The sequence below is a fragment of the Odocoileus virginianus genome, chromosome 5 (assembly GCF_023699985.2).
Source record: "Odocoileus virginianus isolate 20LAN1187 ecotype Illinois chromosome 5, Ovbor_1.2, whole genome shotgun sequence".
In the NCBI taxonomy this organism is placed as follows: Eukaryota; Metazoa; Chordata; class Mammalia; order Artiodactyla; family Cervidae; genus Odocoileus; species Odocoileus virginianus.
Genome location: NC_069678.1, coordinates 75,555,352 through 75,576,959, shown reverse-complemented (window position 1 = coordinate 75,576,959; position 21,608 = coordinate 75,555,352). Strand labels below are relative to the sequence as shown.

Below are 21,608 nucleotides of genomic sequence, written 5' to 3'. Positions count from 1 at the left end.
CTGCATCTGTAAAAGGGAGATAATAATGGTATCCTGGCTTCTCTGGGGGTTAAATGAGCACATTGCAGGAGGAAATTGATAGGAAAGTGCTTTGTGACCTGTAAAGAGCTATGTGAATGCATATAATGATGTTGTGTACCAGTGGTACAGAAAAGTACCAAAACATAAAACCAGCTAACCTGCAAACAAGTAATAATTAATTAAAAAATTAGGGCCCCAAACAGCAGAGAAGCAAAAGGAGTTTCACAAAGTATCATTGTTTAAGAGGAAGTCCGATTTTGCTTTTGAGTGCTGATACACCTGCAAGAAGAAAACATCAAATAGCATTCCCACAAATACAACCATCAGAACTGCTCAGTAAATACTAAATAATATAGATATTAAAATAAAATAGGGAGGTGGGAGGGGGGACCGGGATGGGGAGTACATGTAAATCCATGGCTAATTCATTTCAATGTATGACAAAAACTACTGTAATGATGTAAAGTAATTAGCCTCCAACTAATAAAAATAAATGGAAAAATAAATAAATAAATAAATAAAATTTGAGGATAAAAAAATTAAAATAAAATAAAATAAAATAAAATTATTGTATATACTGGAATAAATTGAGAGTGAGGCTTGAGTTTATAAAGAAGCTCTTTTACTGTCAATTAATTTTATAAACACCATGAAAATGATAGTAGTAATAGCTACTACTGGTTGACTGAATATTTATATCAGGCACTTTATACATATCACTAATTTAATCCTTAAAACAACCTCATGAAACAGGTTTCCATTGACAAGAAAATAGAAGCCCCTAAAGTTGGTGGGACTTTCCCAAAGACATACAGAGCGAAGATGATAGGATAGAAATACAAATTCAGTGTTCATTCAAAAAGAGCAAGTAATTTTGCTCCCTAGATTTTGCTCAAACTCCTGAACATTCTTCCTTCTAAGCAGTATCATTTGCCTCTGAGTGGGGACCACCTTTTACCCAGCTATAGTTCATCCTTCCGGTCAACACAGACTTCTACATTTTCACCCAGAAATGCTCTTTCATCATCATCTTCCTTCAGCTGCCTGTCATTTCCTGATTCCTCAGCAGAATCTTCTTCACTTCCCTTTTCTTCAATTCCCCAAATGTCATATTCCCTTTCCTCTTTCTTCTTGGCCTCTTCTTCCTGTTTTCTTTTTTCCATTTCTTCATACAGTTCTCTCCATTGCTTCTCTTCATCCTCTTTAGAGTATGAAATTTCAAAATAGTAATTTACAGATGCTATAAACAAAGTTGAATCACTTTAGAAACATCTGGCATCTCCCCACACACTTAAAGATTTGTGGTATGGTGTTTATTTACATACAAATTTTTAGTATGTGTGGAGTGGAAAGAAGTATGCGTGTGTATAATTTGTTCATAAATAAAATTGGTTCAGATTCAACAAACATTTACTCAGTGCCTACAGCACTGCTAAGCATGGTGTGAGACAATATACACATGCTATTTCTATTCCTTACAACAATGTACAAGGTCGCATTTTCTAGGAATATGAGGTTCATATTGATTAAATGACTTGCCCAAGCTATACAGTTACTGAGTTGTGGAACTAGAATTAGAAATCAGGTTTTCTGGTTCTGAGTTTGACCCTCTTTCTGCTATATTACTGTAAAATAGTTTTTTGTTTGTTTGTTTGTTTAGGAAGGAGACGTAAGCGCCTGGCTGGCCACTGCATTCTCCTTCCCCTGCAAAAAAACTTGTATTTTCATCTAGAACTTGTAAAAGATAGCCCCTCGAGCAGTAACAGAAGGGAAAATGAAAGAAATTAAACCTGGGAAAAAAAAGTCAGAGATTGGAAAACAACACACAGGAGAAGAGGGCGCAAGGCGAGATGAGATGGTGAACATCAGTGACCAGGGGCTTGTGTGACACACGTGTGTGTGTGCTCAGTCAGGTCTGGCTCTCTGAGACCTGATGGTAGCCCACCAGGCTCCTCTGTCCATGGGATTTTCCAGGCAAGAATACTGGAGTGGGTGGCCATTTCCTTCTCCATGTAAAATAGTTTTAATGAAGCTCTTTGAGTTTGCTCTTTTTTTTTTTTTTTAGGTTTTATTTGTTTATTTTTTGCTTTTGTTTGCATTACTCTAGGTAGGACACGGTTTAAAAAATGTTGCTGGGATTTATGTCAAAAATAAATTCACGTTGAATTTGCTTTTGAACTATAGCAACTACAAACTTGTAGTCAGAAGTGGGATTCTGTGATCTCTAATGGGTCACCCGGGTTCTAGAATTCGATCCTTAGAGCCGTTATCATAAATTTTACTGCTCAGAGGGCCCTTAAAGAAAGGACAGAGTTAGAACTCCTCTAGGTCTTTAATCCTCAACATAGAGAATCTAGGCCAAGTAGTCTTTTACCCAGTCCTGGGAGACAAAGCTAGATTGAGAAACTGCATGCCCCATAGGCTGGGGCCCTCGACAATCCTACTGGGAGCAAATGCTTGACATCTTGTTGTGTTTGCCTCATTGTGTTGAGGGGGCATACTCTCTCTTTCAGTCAAGCCTTCATTTTCTTGTGCCTGGAAAGCACTGGCCACAGTTAACGTTTCTATTTCTTTATTTCCCTCTCACTGCTCTACTCACTGATCTGTTTCTACCCTCCATTCTTTACCAAAGCAGATTTTGCCAAAGGTAACCAAACTCTACCAACTCCTCAAGCCTCCTGGACCTATAATAATCCATTGAACCATTTCCTTTTCATTGGACCTCATCTAACTCATACCTTCACTATCCTCCTTTCTGTATTTTTATGTGATTACTCTCTTGCAAATATCTTCAACTCCCTTGCCCTTCCCTCCCTTAGTTGGACAGGTCCTCAAATCTGATTAATTCGTTTGCCATGCCTGCACCTAAGCAGAGAGAATGACTAGATAAAATAATAAAAACAAACTGATTGTCATTTTAAATTCATTAAAACTGAACTCAAGTGAGACCCTAGTGGTAACTGGTGAGCCTACTATAGTTTTGTGTTTGATTCACTCTCCTTCTTTTCCCCTGGAGCCATGTTGGGCTAACAAGGTTTTCTCAGAGCTGCACTGTATTTAGCTATAATTCCTACCCAACCCTCCTTTCCCTTTCTCCTTTCAGAAGTGCCTATTCCTACCCCCTCTACCCTTCATCTTTCCCAGGCATTACTCGCAATAAATCACTTACATTTCTAACACCATCTTGGTGTCTGTGTGCTTCCCAGAGAATCCAACTACATGTACTGTCACCACCACATCTACCCACCTGCCTATATTTTTTCTACAGTCATTCCTTTTTTTCCTGTCATTATGGATGAAATATCTGTACTCCTATGGGAAGCCAGTGCACCTTGAGCACTAGATCTCACCCACTTTCATAGTCTCAAGAACAGTGCTCTATCAATTCTTCTCTTTTTCTCCAATATTGTTTTTCTCTTTATTGTATCATTCCCATTAACATAAAAGCAGGCACGTTGGTCAAAAAGTCTTGACCAACATTTCCCTTTACCTGCCACCCTATTCTCTCTACCCTTTTTTTTTAACCACAAAACTCCTCGAAACACTAGTTTATACTTATGTCTCTGGTTGTTCTTCTTTCATTCTTTTTCAAATCCATTTTTTCCCTGTACCTCTTCTCTGAAACTGCTCTTGTCAGAGTCACCAATGAACTCCATGTTACTAAATTCAGTGGTCCCTTCTAAGTCCTCATCTTTATTGACCATCCAATACGATTGATCACTCCTTTTCCCCTTAAAATGCTTTCTTCACTTGGTCAACAGGATACTCCTCTGGTTCTCTTCCTACCTCATCGGCTACTCTTTCTGTCTTCTTCACTGGTTCCACTTTCTCTCCCTGATCTCTGAATACCGGGGTGCTCCAAAGCTCTTCAGGATTCCTTGGTGGCTCAGACGGTAAAGAGTCTGCCTGCAGTACGGGAGACCGGGGTTTGATCCCTGGGAAGGGAAGATCATCTGGAGAAGGAAATGGCCACCCACCCCAGTATTCTTGCCTGGAAAAATCCCATGGATTGAGGAGCCTGGCGGGCTGCAGTCCATGGGGTCACAAAGAGTAGGTCATGACTGAGTGACTTCACTTTCTTTCCAAAGCTCATCCTTGAATCTTCCTTCTATATCCCCCCTCCATAGGGGATTTCATCCAGAGTCATGGGGCTTCAAGTATTACCTGTAGGATGATGACTCTCAAATATACTATTATATCTCTTATTTAGGCTGTATCCAGTTGCCTCATTGACATTGGGTTTCTAATCATCATATCTGACTTAACATTTAATAATATGTTATTTGTTTCTGTCCCCACTCCTACACCAAATATGCTCCTTCCTGTTCTTCCCTATCTCAATAACTCCACCCTTCTAATCACTGGAGTCAAAAACTTTGCAGCCATCCCTCTTTACTCCCACTCATATTTTGTATCTAATCCGTCATTCCTGTGAATTTTGCCTTCAAAATGAATCTAGAATCTGAACATTTCTGTCTTCACCACCACCACTCACTTCTGCCTTTATTCCTACAGTCTTTTACAACACAGCAACCAGAGTAACACATTCATCTATGAGCCAGTTCATATCACTCCTTTGCTAAAAATGGCTCCCCATTTTATTCAGAGAAATGGTGGCAACTACTCTCTTTCTCTCACTCAGCACTATACACTTTCCTTCTTACTCTTTCTTGGATAATTTTCCTTCTTACTATTTCTTGGATAAGCAAGTTATGCTTCTATTTCAGGGACTTTGCATTTGCTGCTGTCTCTACCAGAGGCTTTTCTTCCCAAATATCTGTGTGGTTTGCTCCTTATTCCTCCAAGTTACTTAAATGTTGCTTACTCAACAAAGCATCTCCTGACCAAAGAGCAAAATCCCCTTGATGACAGGCCTCTCTTTTGCTTTTTTGTCCTCTGTAGTTTATCTCACCATCTCATCATATATATTTACTTCTTTATGTTTCTTGTTGGTTTCCCCTGAATGTAAACCCCATGAGGGTGGAAACTTTTCTGTTTTATTTCACTGGCATATCCCCAACAACTACAATAGTGCTTTGAACAGGTACTCAACAAATATTTGCCAAGTGAATATACAGGTTAATAATAATAAGTACCATTTATTGATCAGTTACTATACGCCTGTCATCATGGGGATTTTGCTCTTTGGTCAAAAGAGGCTTTGTTGAGTAAGCAACATTTAAAGGCTTCCCTGGTGGCTCAGATGGTAAAGTGTGTGCCTGCAATGCAGGAGACCTCGGTTCGATCCCTGGATTGGGAAGATACGCTGGAGAAGGAAATGGCAACCCACTCCAGTACTCTAGCCTGAAAAATTCCATGGACAGAGGAGTCTTGTAGGTTACAGTCCATGGGGTCGCAAAGAGTCAGACACAACTGAGAGACTTCACTTTACTATGTGCCAGGGACTTATAAGATAATTGCTATCTTATTCACAATTTATAGATGAGGAGACTGAAGAGGTTAAATAACTTGCCCAAGATCCTACAGCTAGCAAGTAACAGAGCCTGGATTTGAACCTAAGCAATCTAGCTCTAAAACTCATGTTCTTAACCAATATGTAATATTACCTCAATAAAACAATGTTAGATGATAACCTCAAAATAAAAATAAAACCAGACTAAAAAGTGTAAAAATGTCTAACTTTTATTTTTTTCTATGGTGACTGTATCACTGCCTCTTTGAAAAGATTAAATACTAAAGTTCTCTCAAAAATCTCTTTATGATGCCTATGCTTTGCTACTGATGTAAGCATGGGCCTAGTCTGCCTTTAGGGTAATCAGGCTTTGGCCACAAACCTGCTTCAATGGCCCTTCCTGCAGAACCAGGAGGTCTGGATGAAGGGCGGCTCCATTAAGAAACTATTGTCCCAAGTATCACTCCACCCGTAAAATAGTTCTAGGAGAGCAGGGAAGCTGGTAGAGAGCACTAACACCTTGTTTCCTTCTACAAATCATCCATCAGAAATGGCTTCAGTGGCTTCCTGTGAGCAGGAAATGTTACACAGGTGTGTGCATTCTGATTCAACAAGTTAAAGGTTGTGTGTGACCTTGCACAGTTTACATATACTCTCTGACTCTCAATTCCTACATCTGAAAAGTGGGAATAAAAATATCTGCCTTGTGACACATATGCACTATTAGATACTATATATGAAACACACAACTAAGTATACACTGCAGTAATATAGAAAACTCTACTTAATGAACTGTGGTGACCTAAATTAGAAGGAAATCTGAAAAGGGGGGATATATATATATATATATATATATGTATCAGTTCGGTTCAGTCACTCAGTCATGTCCGACTCTTGGCGACCCTGTGGACTGTGTATAGTTGATTAATTCTGCTGTGCAGTAGAAACTAACACAACATTGTAAAGCAATGCTACTCCCATCGAAATTAAAAACAAACAAACAGACAAACTCTAATGTCTGTCTTGCTGGGTTGTTTTAAGGGCTAAGCGGGAAGACTTTTGGAAATGTTCATAGAGTCATGTACAAGGTTATAGATGTCCAATGAATACAAATTCTTTACCCTGCCTCTCAGGGCCACGCAACCAGCAAATGAGACAATGACTACGCGACTGATTTTTTTAAATGCAGAGAACAGTGCACAGCTGAGGCGTCAGACATCTGGAAATCCATATGAGTGAACATCTTACTTTTCTTGTTCCCCAGGTCATATTTCCAACCTCCTCTGCAAACTCATCATCATTTGTAAGAAGGAAATTGTCATAGAAGCTGCCTGATTTCACCTGTTGAAATGAAAATGATGGGATTATTAGAACTAGGTCGACCAGCTTAAAAAAATATCAACTGGAAGCTTTGCAAAATGCAGATTACCAGGCCAGGAGCCCAGTGATTTTAATCAATAACTGAGGTGGAGTGAGGGAATACAAAGGTGATTAAGAATAGAAAAGCTCCAGAATGCTGTACCACCTTAGCTGATCTGCTCTAGAAATAAGTTACTTTACTGTTTCCCAAGGTGCTATGTCCCCCAAGCCTCTGACAACTCTTTCAGAGGGTTGTGAAGAAATTTCCATCACTCTGTCAGGCTCCAAATTGCTGCCCAGTGGCTCTTGCCCCAGTTCAGATTGGCGGCATCTACCTCTGCTATCACTTACAGATGCCTTTTTAAGGTTCTCTCCTCAATGTAGTCAGAAAAACTAAAAGAATACAAGGAAAAGAAAAGTTCGACAAGAAGTGTGAGCACAGTTCTCTACCATATTTCTCTATTTTCTTAAAATAACATATTTAACATTTACAATTACAGAAAAAGATGAATTAGTCAATGGTATATAATAATTTCAGTGTTCATTGGAGTTCCCTGGTGGTCCAGTGGTTAAGAACCCAAAATTCCATTGCAAGAGGCACTGGTTCGATCCCTAGTCAGGGAACTAAGATCCCACATGTCATGAGGAATAGCTGAAAAAAATACTTTCAGCATTTTTCAATGATAAAGAAATAGAATAGAAAGAGCAGAGGTCATGGAGTCAGACCAGCTCAACCACATAGTGTCTGTGTGACTTTGGGGCTGTTACTCAACTCCTCTGAGCCTATTCCCTCATAGTTCAGTTCAGTCGCTCAGTCGTGTCCAACTCTTTGCAACCCCATGGACTGCAGCATGCCAGGCTGCTGTCCCTGTCCATCACTGACTCCTGGAGCTTGTTCAAACTCATGTCCATCGAGTCAGTGATGCCGTCCAACCATCTCATCCTCTGTCGTCCCCTTCTCCTCCTGCCTTCAATCTTGCCCAGCGTCAGGGTCTTTTCCAAGAAGTCAGTTCTTCACATCAGGTGGCCAAAGTATTGGAGCTTCAGCTCCAGCATCAGTCCTTCCAATGAATATTCAGGACTGATTTCCTTTAGGATGGACTGGTTGGATCTCCTTGCAGTCCAAGGGACTCTCAAGAGTCTTCTCCAACACCACACTTCAAAAGCATCAGTTCTTGAGTGTTCAACTTTCTTTATGGTTCAACTCTCTTATTTGTATATGACTATTGGAAAAACCATACTTTGACTAGACGGACCTTTGTCAACAAAGTATCTCTCTACTTTTTAATATGCTGTCTAGGTTTGTCATAGCTTTTCTTCCAAGGAGCAAGCAACTTTTAATTTCATGGCTGCAGTCACCATCTGCACTGATATTAGAGCACAAGAAAATAAAGTCTGTCACTGTTTCCATTGTTTCCCCATCTATTTTATTCCCTCTTAAGTGAAGTATTAAAAATAACTTCCTTGCAGTGTTGTCATGAGCATTAGAAATAATACATGTAAAACACAGTGTTTATAATAGTCATTTGATAAATGGTAAGTTTTTATCATAATTTTTCAGTATCTCCATATGTTTCAAATGAAACACAGGAGGGTCATTCTGGATTTTTAAACTTCAGCACTATGTTAAATAAATCAGCAAATTAGTTGTGTGAGAGCAGTTGTGTGACCAAGAGAAAGTTTGCAGCATGTGTTATCACCATAGCCTCCCTCTCAAGTTTAAAAAAAGTTTTGTTTTGCTTTTTTAAATAAAAAGGAAGTTTATTTGGCTTACATCATCCCACCAACCCTGCCTTCAGCAGAAAAATAAATGACAAAATAGCCACATTGGATAGAGATTGTTAATTTCCTCTGAGCCATTCAAAAAATTTGTTTTAATAATTTTTTATGAAACTTTACAATTTTTTTCTTTGGGATTGTTTTTTCTTTTTTGAGTTGGATGTTTTGTTTTGTTTTTCTTTTTTGAGTTGCCAGCAGCCTTGGTTAGAGAACTGCTCATTTTTTGGCTCTTCCATTTTTCCTACTCCCACAAGAAATGTTTCCAATCTCCCCTGTTCTCTTCGGGTGCTCTTTTACCTCCATCCCTTTACACTAAACTCATGGCTCTGCCTCCAGCTGAGAATCAGGACATGAGGGCCAGTCCTGCTTCCTAAACCTCACTAATGGAGGGACCTCGGTCTACTCTATCCTTTCTGTGTCTCCATGTTTTTGTCTGGACAATGGAAGAATATATAACTTCCCTGTTTCCTTCACACACTTCTCAGGAGAGAACTTGTGAGAAAGACTTTTGTGAGACTATAAAGCCTAAAAAATTAATTCACTGAAAGTTACCTAGTTTCCTTGATGTCCCACTTGAATCATAAAATGGAAAGAGTATAGATTTAGCCACTTACTGGCTATGAGATCTTGACAAGTCACATGACCTCTCTAAGCCCTCCACTTCTTGGTCAATAAAATAAAGATGATAAACCCTACCTTCCAGCCCCATAGGGCTGTGACACAGACCATATGACCTAAGGAATGTCAGCGTGCTCTGCATTATGACTGTTAGGCTATACTCCTTCAAATATCATAAGGAGACCCAAAGCTAAGAGAAAGTATTTTCTTTGTTCACTGCCATCTCCTCCCAGGCTCAGTCCCAATGAAAGACGGTAGTATCTTCTGCCTAAGAGGGAAAAATAGAAGGAAAGAAAAGGAATTTTGTATGGAAGAGAGAAGGCTGGGTCGGGAACTAAGCAGAAGGGTTAAGAAACTTACTAGGCTAGGACCTGATGCAGAGGGTGATGGGTTCACAGAGTATTCGGAAACCCACGCTGGGTAGAGGCAGTGAGCGCATCCCCGCCCGTTTCCACGCTGAGAGGCGCTAGGCTTTCCAGCGAGATTCAGGGATCCTGTGGTAAGCTGGATGTGCTGGATTGGCTGAGTGAGTGGGGTGGAGTAGGACTTGGGAGTGCCAGACCCAACTAGAACTTAACAGGAAATGATGCCTGCAAGGGTGATGTCAGCACTGTGCAGAACTGTGTTACAAGAGGAAAAATAGATAAAGAGATCTTGCTGGAGTTCCAGAAATGTTGTCTCTTAAGATTCATCCCAGACCTGCTGGATCAGAATCTGCATTTTATTAAGATCTGAGTGATTCATATGCATGTGACAGTTTGAGAAACACTCTTTCAGCATGGTTTAAATTCTCAAATAGGAAATTTTGCCTATTGGAGGAGGAAGATAGAACTCAGAGAAATTAGTGCCAAATAATTTTAATATTTTGTAAATGAACAAAGATACTGTTTAGTGTGTGCCTTAAAAAAAACCCAATGCATTTTAAGGAAACAATCAGATTAGGCATGTTAACATGACCACATATTTTTACAAGATGTAGAAAGTTCCTATTATTAAAAAGGGACAGCTGAAAAAAAGAGGTAATGGGAATTTGCAGAGACTGTATCCATATTCTTTAGATAAGAAAGCAAAGAAAGAAGAACATATGTCCCTCTGTTCTTTCTTCCTTCCTTCTCTCCTGAACCCCTACTGTGTACCTGGTAATTTACCTACCTCATCTCCTTGCATTTGTATGCTGATGTCACTGAATCAGGAAATGAATAAAGTTGAAATAAATAATCCAAGAAAATTTCAAATAGCAGGCGTCTGTTCAAGAGACCTTTAGCAGCCCTGAACTGTAGAAATCACTGGTCAGAGACAGAGATTTCCCTGGCCATGGAACATTCCAGAATACACCCAAGAACCAGTGGCTTCACTTTCTAGAAGCTCCATTGTACAGTGGATGTAGTCAGTGAAGGACTTAGGCTGACAGGTCTTTGAATCCTGTCTCTCCCATGCACTACTTGTGTGCTCTTGGGCATATCACGTGGCATTTCTGATTCTAAAGTCTCTCAAATGTAACATGGGGTAATAATAAGCAGATAGTAATGTTTACTTTCCTTTCCTCTCCAAGGGAATTTCAATACTACAGAGATTGTAGTTTCCAAGGGGTCTCCTGAGCTAAAGTTTTCCCTCTGGGGCATGCTCTTGAGGTACCCTCTTCTCCTGAGTTGGGGAAGAATCATAATAGGTCTCATTGGAAGAAAACAACAATCTGATGGCCTAAGTTTCTGAGCCCCCCTCTTTGCCTTCCAGTCAGAGCCAGGAAAGGTAACTGGCAGAGAAGAGGGAGGCGAGGTCAGGATTTGTCATCATGGCTGGGACAATCAGCCCCAAACTCTCTCTGGGGATTTTAGCATTTCAGAGTTTTACCACATCTCTGATTCCCTTTTATCTCCAGAACTACCCCCCGAGATTCATATAGTTTGCATTCATTCTAATGCAAACTATTAGAAGACTGAATCTAGCCTCAGAAAGGCCTGAACTCAAATCTCAGCTTCTCTGCTTTCCAGATGTGTCTTCGGGCAAATTAGCTAACTTTTCTGAATGTCAGTTTCCACATTTAGGTACAGGGGATTTCATAATGAGAATTAAATGGCATTTGCAGAGTCCCTGAAATAGAGCTTGGTACAGGGTAGAGACTCAGTAAATTTTAGACATTGTAATTATCAGGATAAATATAACTAGCCCCATTTTAAAGATGAATAGTTTGAGATTTAGAAAGAACAAGACTCATTCAGCTCTTGTAATTTCCAGACTGGAGCTCTCTCCACTTTGCGGAAACTTCAGAGGGACTGTTGTTCAATGGCTCTGAGCCCAGAGAGCTTTACCTGCCAAAGGTCCAGGCCAAGGACACTGATGTTGTAATGGTGGCAAATGTTGGGGTCAGGCTTATATTCAGGGTTGTCTATTTCTGGATGAATCCACTCCCCCTGGTAATTGGGATTGTCAGTGGTCCGAGGTTTCCATTGCCCCTAAGCAAAGACCCGAAGAGTGAACATGGCGTTAGTATTTTTCCATTCTTCTCGTGCAATTAGAAAGACTAATCAGTTTATAAAGACAATTGTGGATTAGGCATAAGGATTCAGAGCAGGCTTCCTGGAGCTTCTTTCCTTTTCTTTGAGCTAACTCACAAGACCCTTCCAAGTTCCCCTTTCTCCCCAGAGGGATCTGAACAAGGTGGTAGAGACCCATTATGAGCCTGGTCCCAGTTCTCTGTGCAAATTTGATCATGGGGTAAGGAAACGTAGCCTCATAGGGAACACCATCTGAGGACTCTGGACTTGGGGCCATTCTCTTCCTGGTGTGCAGCACAGGAAACTGGGACCAAATAAAACAATACTTATTTCAGTCAATTCTATCTCTGGACCATTTGATAGTTGATTGCTTTAGCTCCCTTTCACTTCCAACGTGAGGTCAGGACTTGGCCCTTAAAAAGAAGCCCGCCTACCCCAGCATGTTTGGCTATTCATGTCCTACTCTTCCCCTTTCTGGACCACTTCTGAGACTTCTGGTCCCTGACCCCAGACCCATTTCCTGTTTTGATCATGTTCCTTTGGCTGTTATCCACCACTTGGGACAAACTCCTTGCCTAGGACTCCCTGGACCTCTGCCTCCCAGCATCAACCTTGACCAGCCCACCTGCTCCCAGCCAGACACAGCCCTGAGTACAGGGCCCAGATGAAGCTACAACCTTATGGAGGGAAACAGGGCAGGGGGCAGTGGGGAAGCAGAAAGATGACCACAGGATCTTAGTGTTTCTGTTCTGTAAATTAAAGTTTACATCTCTTCTGTCTTATTTCACACACTGATTGAAAGGTGATCCCCCCCACCTCCCCGCCGCACCACTGCTCACCTTATATTTCAAGTTTGGTATCAGGGGCCCTTCCCACTCCCCATCCATTGCTTCATTCCAGTTGTATGGCTTCTTGGCATCTGGGTCAGGGATGTATTCAGTCTTCCCAGTCCTAAAATGAAATGTTCCTCCATGAAGACAGATGGGTGGGCCAGAGTGAAACTGGGGTCCAGAGTACAGTCAAGTGGACCTGGCACCTTGCCCCTGCTGCTCTCCTGTCCTCACCCCTATGAAAGCCCAGCTCAGGACTCTGCAAACAAATCTGATACATACAGCAGAGAAAAAGCCTTTAAGCAATCCAGCCTCTCCTCAAATTCTCCATCCTTCTGACCCTGACAACTTTAAGCTCAAAGAAGCTGGGGGTTTTCCTTACCCTGGCCCTCTCCCTTCCACAGTCATATGCCCCATTATTAGAACAAATCTTCTAGCCTGGGTCCCTTTTCCTAAAGACATGTTTTAGTGACCTGGTTTGGACACCAGCATGCTCCCAGATCTGTATCAGTCCTCCTTTGTACCCCAGGTCCCTTCTATTTCCTAAGACAGAACTCCAAGTTACAGCCTGTCCTATCTTTCATATTTCTTCTGCTCTGGAGCCTCTGAAGTTCTGGTCTATCTACCTGACAGTTCACCTTGGTGCTGACCATTTCTCGGACTTGAATAAAGGCTTTGATGCCAAGCCCACTAGGCTCACAGTCATTCACCAGCATAAAGTTCCCAGGTTCCTGGGCTCTCTCAGCTGCTTTGTGGTTCTGAAATATTAACAGTCAGCATCTTATCCTGGGGTCTATGGACTTGATTGGTCCAGTCTACCTAAGTAGTTTCTACCTTCTCTAGGTCCCCTCAACAGGGAGCATAGAGGCCTGAGCCTCTCCCCTCTGCCCCAGGCCTAGATCCCTGACTACATCAGGTGCATGGCCCACACCAAGAGGAAGGGTCAACGGTTAGTCTTGCTGCTTTGAGCCTGCCTGCTCGGTCTGGAACTAACCCAGCCCATAATTTTCCCAGGGTACTGAAGGTCCAGACACTGCTTGATCATCTGCCTTAATTCCCTGACCATACCTCCCTCCTCCTGGGTTTGGAGCCCATTGAATCTCCTTACACATGGCTGGGCCTTGCCTACTTCTCTACAGGCCTCTCCTTAGGGAATGAATTCCGGTTGCTGGGTGCCATGCTGCTCCTCGATTAACCCTGAGCATCTTTTCCATATGAAGCTGAATCTGCTCTGCCCTGAGGAGCAGCAGCCCAGCAGGTGAGGCCCTCCATGACCTGGCTCCAACAGACCATTCCAACTCATCTCCCACTCACTCTCCACCTTGAACTTTATGGTCCCAAAATACTAAACTGCAGCTTTCAGTACTTCGCATAACCATGTTACTTTCTGCTTGAGTGATGTGTCTTCATACCTGCTGTGGGTCTGGAATATCTTCCCTTCAACTCAATTTCCCTTGCTCTAATGAATTTGCTCTTTGAAATTCAGTACATGATTAACATATAAATTCCATGTATTAAGGACTTATTATGTACCAGGCACTAAATTATATATATTAGCTCATTTAATCTTTACAACAACTTTCACATATAGGTATTATAAAAACCCTGTTTGTGAAATTTCATAGCAGCTAAGTTCCTTGCCCAAGGTCTGTTTATAGGTGGGATGTTATAGTTAGTAAATGGTGGTGCTCCCATACAAACCCATATCTGTCTGACCCCAGAGTCCCAACACCACCTACACCCCAACTCAGCCTGAATTAGGAACCTACTCATGGCTGCCCTGGAGAAGGAAATGGCAACCCACTCCAGTATTCTTGCCTAGAGAATCCCATGGAGGGAGGAGCCTGGTAGGCTACAGTCCACGGGGTCACAAAGAGTCGGACACGACTGAGCGACTTCACTTTCATAACTCCCACAGGATTTGACTTCCCTGACTCTCACCATTAATTACACAGTGACCTGCATCTGTGTACCTGCCTGCATCCCTCACTAGATTCTGAAATCCAAGAGGATTCACAGTCCCTGAATTGTTCTATTCATAGCTGTATCTGATACAGCTTTCCAGTGAATAATAATGAATCAGTCCATATACTCCACACATTTCCCATTTCAGTAACTTTCGTGTCAAAGATATCCAGGTTCAAATGTCGGTTCTAATGTATATGAGCTTGGGCAAGTCACTTCATTCATTTTTAAGTGTCAGTTTCCTTATCCTCATCGAGGCTGCTAGCAGGATCAATAGATCCTGAACAAATGTGAGGTGCTTTCCTTTTCCCTCCATGCTTTTTGAATACCAGTATTTAACTGGATACCTCCTTGAGGGACTGTTGTCTCCCATTTGTGCTCCATTGTTCCCAGCCTTCTTTGCCCATCCCCACAGCTAAGATCCCCTGTTGCTTCCAAGGAAACACCTTCTGACCTCAGGTTTCTTATCTTCAGGATCTTCTATTTGCAGCCGTTCATCCCATTTCCTTGGTTTCTGGGCATAGGGGGCTTTTATCTTCCTGGGAGGCGAGAAGACCCAGTCATCCTCCACATCCCCAGCTGCTACTTGCTTATTGTCGATTTTGACCTCATAAGTAGCACTGGGGCGAATAATGAGAGTGTACAGGTGAGTGTCTTTATTGATCTAGAAAGGGTAAGAGGAATATTTCAGTCCCCTGTTGGACCTCAAGCATTAAATGCACCATCTAAAACATACCCTCAGTTCCTGAATGCTACCTCCCATGTAGTCACAAACACACTTTGCCATATTCCTCATCCTATTTCTTTGGTTAACCCAAAAGAGTCTTTGGGTCTCATTCTCCTAAGTACATACTCCTCTGGTCTCCCTTAGCTCCCATCCTTCCCTTCATCATAACTCTGGTCATTCTTTTTTCTTTTCCAGTTTTCTGTCTGTCCCACTAGACTCTAAGCTTCTCAATAGCAGGGTTCGTATCTGACTCATCTGCTATATCTGCATGTTATGCAGATATAGGCCTACAAGGCCTATATATGTTGTATATAGGCCTATATACAACAAGGCCTACCCTGAGCAGGATCCCAGGGAGTCCCTGTATGTACAGCTCCTGTACTGACCTGGTAGGGAAGGACTTTGCCCTGAAAACAAGTTTTCCAATGACCCAGCTTCTAGGGGCTGCTCTGGACTCGGTCTCTGCCTCCCCCCTGTGCTCTAGTTGAGCCAAACTTCTTCAGTGCTACTCTTTCTCAAGCCTCCTCAACTTTTCTCATATGATTACCTCTTCTAGTAGCTCAATCCTTCCAAAATTTGTCACCAGCCTTTACAAGGCCAATTTGTGCTCATCATTCAAAGTTCAGCTCAGGCGAAAACTTTTCTAAGAAGCATTTCCTAAGACACAAGGTCAGGTGGCGGTGGGGTCTCCTCCACGCTCTCATAGACCCCCATTACATTAAATAGTCATTCTCCATTGTTTGACTCCTACCTTTACTAGACTCTGAGTTCTATGAGACCAGAGGTCACGCCTAACTTACTTTATCCCCAGTCCAAGGCCTAATACAGAGTTGACATTCAGTAACTTCCTGTTAAGTTGCTAATGAAATCCAGCTATTACCCTCCAGCCAACCTAAATCTCTCTAGCTGAGATATTCCTAAGGTAAACTCACCACCTCTTTCTAAGTCCAGCACTCCCCACTTCCCCCATCTCTTCCAATTTCTAGCAGTGGGGAATGGGAACTTGCTGAGCCTTGTTCCAAGATACAACTTTATATGACTTCCTGTCTTTCAGATCAGTTTCTTCTGTAATTTCTTCTGTAAACTCCTGTAATTTATACCACTTTCTATTTTCTAATCTGCAAAATGGAGATGATAGTACTTAATTTAGAGGGATGTTATAAAGATTAAATCAGATAACATATTCAAGATGCTTGCCCTTCTCCCAAGGCTAATGACCAGCCCACACACTCACCCTGCACTTGATGACCTTGTTGTTCTCATGGTATTTCCCTTGATAACGAAGGATGACTTGTACTTTGTTGTTGCCAAAGTCACAGATGTCAGGGCCTGGAAATTAAATCCCAGTGCATGATTTTACATCACTTTTAGGCAGTTTGCCTGTTCTGTGGCCAAAACAGACATGGTCTGTGTAATCATCAGAGTCCCAGCAGGAAATAGATAGCACACACAAATTTAGGATTATTTCAGAAGAACTTAATAAAGGGACTATTTTAAATAGTGGGAGCAAGACATTGAGGAAATATAAGGAATAATGCTATATTGCAGGCTAGCAACAGTAGGGCTATTCCCATCCCTAGGCTTGAAGGGGGGAGGAAAAGAGGTGGTTATCAGAGCCCAGGAAAAAAAAAGAGTTCAGTAGAGAGGGCAGTCTGGAGAGAAGCTGTGACTTTCAATCAAGGGACACAATTCTCTTCCCTCCTGTGATCTTCTGCCAGGACTCCCACTGACCAAACCTGCCAGGAAGCCCCTTCTGTGCCAGGCACGTAATAGCATGTCATTTAATTCTCACAAGTAGGTATTACTATCCCAACTTTTAGTTGGGAAAATTGTGGCCTATAAAAGTTAAGCAACTTGCACAAGATCAAACAGCAAATAAGTAGCATGGCCAAGATTTAAACCCAAGCTTAACTAGAAACAGAGCCGGGGACTCTTCCTGCATTGTGAAAACTTTAGAGGACACAGTTGGTGGTTCTGAGCCCAGAAAACTTAGACAAAGGTCCAAGAATAGGTTTCAATCTAGTTTTTCAACCTAATTTCTCATGATATTGCTCTCTGACTATCCTACACATGTGCCTGCATGCACAACAGACAAACGCACACACACATGCACAGAGTGTGTGCCGGCCACGTTGTTTTTCAGCCGCTCAGTCCTGTCCGACTCTTTGCAACACCATGGGCTGCAGCACGCCAGGCTTCCCTGTCCATCACCAGTTCCTAGAGATTGCTCAAACTCGTGTCCATCCAGTTGGTGATGCCATCCAACCATCTTATCCTCTGTCATCCCCTTCTCCTCCTGCCTTCAATCTTGCCAGCATCAGGGTCTTTTCCAAGAAGTCAGTTCTTCACATCAGGTGACCAAAGTATTGCAGCTTCAGCTTCAGCATCAGTCCTTCCAATGAATATTCAGGATTGATTTCCTTTAAGATGGACTGGTCTGATCTCCTTGCAGTCCAAGGGACTCTCATGAGTCTTCTCCACCACCGCAGTTCAAAAGCATTGGTCTCATCGTTTTTCTACTTGCATTTGAATTTCATGCCCCCGAGCTTTTGTATACACAGTTTCCTATGCCTGAATTATATTTCCTCTATTTTCTTTTCTACTTATTAAAATCTAACCCATTCTTCAAAGATTAATTAATATATTCTCCCAAAAGCCCCCAGTTGGACTGAGTCATGCCATCTTTTGCGATTTCATGGCACCTCATCAACAGCTTTTTAAAACTATGTCTTTCATTCTGTCTTTTAAAACATGACTCATATGCCTGTGTCCCCAACCAAACAGAATACAAAAGGGTAGAGTAGAAAAAGCCCAGGCTTTACAGCCAGACACATTGGGTTCAAAATCTTACTTTCCACTTACTTACCTTGGGCAAATTTCTTGCCTTTATTTTCCCATTTATAAAATGGAGATGATGATAGCCCAATAAAACTTGTTGGGTTTTTTGAGCATCAAATAAATACTATTAATTTGAAAAAAATCACATTAAAAGAAACCTATTTCCAATTTCCCTACTACAACCACCATGCACATCTTCAAATATAAGTTCCTTGTGAGAAGGGGGGATTCTGAAAAAAGTAGAGGTGGAAGATACACACTTTAGAGCCCCAGAATGCTATATTGGTCTACATAAGAAAAGGATTAAAAAAATAAGAAAAACATTGAAATATAAGAAAGAAGGAGAGTAGTGCTTGCTTCGGTAGCACAAGTAGTAAAGAAAGGAGTGTTGAGGGAGCAGTGATGCAGACAGAAAAAGGGTGAAGCAGCTGAAGAGGAGGATTTGAGGAAGGGCCAGAGAGAGATATGGAGTTCTTTGGGAATAGAAAAAAATATTTAGAGAGAATTTTAAGGAAATGTTGATGTATGATGTGTAGTTTAAACTTTTCCTCTGAATTTGTGCAAAAACATTCAGTAAAATCTACATTCTTCATCAGTGATTTGGGAGTGGGATTAGTAGCTGTCATTTCTTTATTTTTAAATATCAACAATATTGAAGCTGGTCTAAGGGTAGGAGCTAAGTAAGAGCTGGACTGCCCCAAAGAGGCCCAGTATACTGAGGTTACAGGTGCATCACTGGATGCACCACAGATGTTGGATAAAAGCAATTTCCCTGACCTTCTATGTCTTTCTCTGCCTGGGGGGTAGGAATCTCCTTCAGACCACAAAGCATTATTGTATTACATCTGTACATTTGAGGGTGTCTGCATAGTTTCTTGTCCCTTTCTCCTATTCTTAGACGTAGACAATGTCTCTTTGTACTATAGCCTCATTAATACCATGTGACTCTCCACCTCTTTGATCTATTTATATTAACATTTAGGTTTAGAGTTGCTTTTCTCAGGTCTTTGAAGAGTCTTACCGCAGAGGGAGGTGGAGCTATCACATTAGAAACTTCCTGCTTCAAAGAATATGAAAAAGAATGTGTGTGTGTATAACTGGATATATTATACATATATATATATATCAGAATCATTTTGCTGTAAACAGAAATTAACACAGCACTGTAAATCAACTATACTCCAATATAGTAAATGTTAAAAAATAAATTTCCTGGCCCAGGTGCTTCTGAGCCTTTTCTGGAGCTACAGTGGCTCTCATTAAGATCTCACAGGACCAGGACTCCCCAGGTGGTCCAGAGGCTAAGACTCTGGGCTCCCAGCGCAGGGGGACCAGGGTTTGATGCCTGGTCAGGGGACTAGATCTTGCATGCCACAAGTAAAGGTTCTGCATGCCACACCTGATAAAGAAAAAAGAGATGGATGATGGACAAGCTGGAATCAAGATTGCCAGGAGAAATATTAATAACCTCAGATACACAGATGACACCACCCTTATGGCAGAAAGTGAAGAAGAACTGAAGAGCCTCTTGATGAACGTGAAAGAGGAGAGTGAAAAAGTTGGCTTAAAGCTCAACATTCAAAAAACGAAGATCATGGCATCCGGTCCCATCACTGCATGGCAAATAGATGGGGAAACAATGGAAACAGTGACAGACTTTATTTTCTTGGGCTCCAAAAATCACTGCAGATGGTGACTGCAGCCATGAAATTAAAAGACGCTTGCTCCTTGGAAGAAAGACTATGAACAACCCAGACAGTGTATTAAAAAGCAGAGACATTACTTTGCAGACAAAGGTCTGTCTAGTCAAAGCTATGGTTTTTCCAGTAGTCATGTATGGATGTGAGAGTTGGACTATAAAGAAAGCTGAGCACCAAAGAATTGATGCTTTTGAACTGTGGTGTTGGAGAAGACTCTTGAGAGTCCCATGGACTGCAAGGAGATCAAACCAGTCCATCCTAAAGGAAATCAGTCCTGAATGTTCTTTGGAAGGACTGATGCTGAAGCTGAAGCTCCAATACTTTGGCCACCTGATGTGAAGAACTGACTTCTTGGAAAAGACCCTGATGCTGGCAAGATTGAAGGCAGGAAGAGAAGGGGGTGACAGAGGATGAGACGGTTGGATGGCATCACCAACTGGATGGACACGAGTTTGAGCAATCTCCAGGAACTGGTGATGGACAGGGAAGCCTGACGTGCTGTAGCCCATGGGGTCGAAAAGAGTCGGACACGACTGAACGACTGAACTGAACTGAACTGAATGCCACAACTGAAAAAGAAAAAAAAAAGATCATGCATGCAGCAACTAAAATAACCTTTATCTTGAAACAAAGATTGTGCCACAAGTAAGACCCGGCACAGTTAAAAAAAAAAAAAGACCTCACGTAGCTGACAGTGACTGCTATCAGAGCGCTTACCAAACATGATGTAATACTCTGATTCTGAATGCATATCCTCCTGGTTCAGGGTGTCAGGAAAGAGTTTCACACACCCACCACCGCAATCAATGCCTTGCTCATGTTTTACCGAAAACTGAACCACCAAGGTCTCGTTCTCATTGCTGAATGGCTTAAATCTGGTTGAGAGGGCATAAAACTTAGCATCTTCGCTGGTTTGGAGAGCTGAGAGCAGAGAGCACAGAATCTTCAGACTTCAGTACCCTAAAAGCAGCCACAGAAACCAAGCACTTGCTCTTACCAATTTCTGGTACCTTCTTACACACCTGCTGCATGCCAGGTACCGTCGTGGCTGCTTTACACACGATTTTATTCAAGCCTCAGAGCAATTCTGCAAAACAGGTACTATCTTCACTTTTTACAAATTAGGAGTCTGAGTCATGGGGAGGTGAAGTGAGCTGCCTAGGACCACATAGCTAGTAAGGAACTAAACTGGGATTTTTAAGCCATGTTTGACTGATTCTTTCTTTTTTTCAGCATACCATACTGCCTCTGATTTACAAGAGATACTTAAATACTGTTCTGAAGTTTTACAAAACATGGGGTTTCTACAGAGACCCCATGGGTGGCCAGAATCAGGCTTTGCCGTGCACAACTGCTGTGGTAAGAAGAGGCCCAGCGTGGCCTCTTAGAAGAAATAGTAATCATTGCTGACACCTATTGAACACTTCCTCATTACCATGCAGTATGTTTCATTCATGTGTGTCACCACTCATAATCCTCATAAAAACTCTATGAGGTGGGCCTTACTAATATCTCTACCTTGTTATGAAATCACTAAAGCTATTTTATTTGTCCAAAATCATACAATCAGTCTACTTAATTTCAGAGCCCCTAACCCGAGACTTTATCTCCCCATCCGGACAATACTGGAGCTGTAAGGGGTATTAGAGCCTTTGTAGTCTAAGTATCTTGCTTTATAAATGAGAAAGCCAAGCTCCAGAGAGGGAAAGTTACTAATCTAAGATCATATATTCGCAAGTAACATACACATAAGCCAATGTCCAGTCCTCCAAGCTAGTGTCTTTTCATTATTCCAAGCTGCTGCCCAGCTTTCTGGTTATGATTCTGTCACTTTAACGCTGAGCTTCAGCTTCCTTATCAGCA

At 41.8% G+C, this 21,608-nt stretch overlaps 1 protein-coding gene across 1 annotated transcript in view; it reads right to left on the bottom strand.

The window, feature by feature from the left end:
• Window positions 1-626: 626 nt before the first annotated feature.
• The window catches only part of LOC110138935 (uncharacterized), a 44,177-nt gene continuing 23,195 nt past the window's right edge, over window positions 627-21,608 (bottom strand). Inside the window, 9 exon segments of the mRNA XM_070467189.1 lie at window positions 627-1,222; window positions 3,808-3,927; window positions 6,683-6,775; window positions 11,500-11,643; window positions 12,525-12,624; window positions 12,626-12,636; window positions 14,935-15,144; window positions 16,442-16,536; window positions 20,430-20,666. Of these exon segments, the coding sequence (XP_070323290.1) occupies window positions 1,058-1,222; window positions 3,808-3,927; window positions 6,683-6,775; window positions 11,500-11,643; window positions 12,525-12,624; window positions 12,626-12,636; window positions 14,935-15,144; window positions 16,442-16,536; window positions 20,430-20,666 (1,175 nt within the window). The 3' untranslated portion in view covers window positions 627-1,057.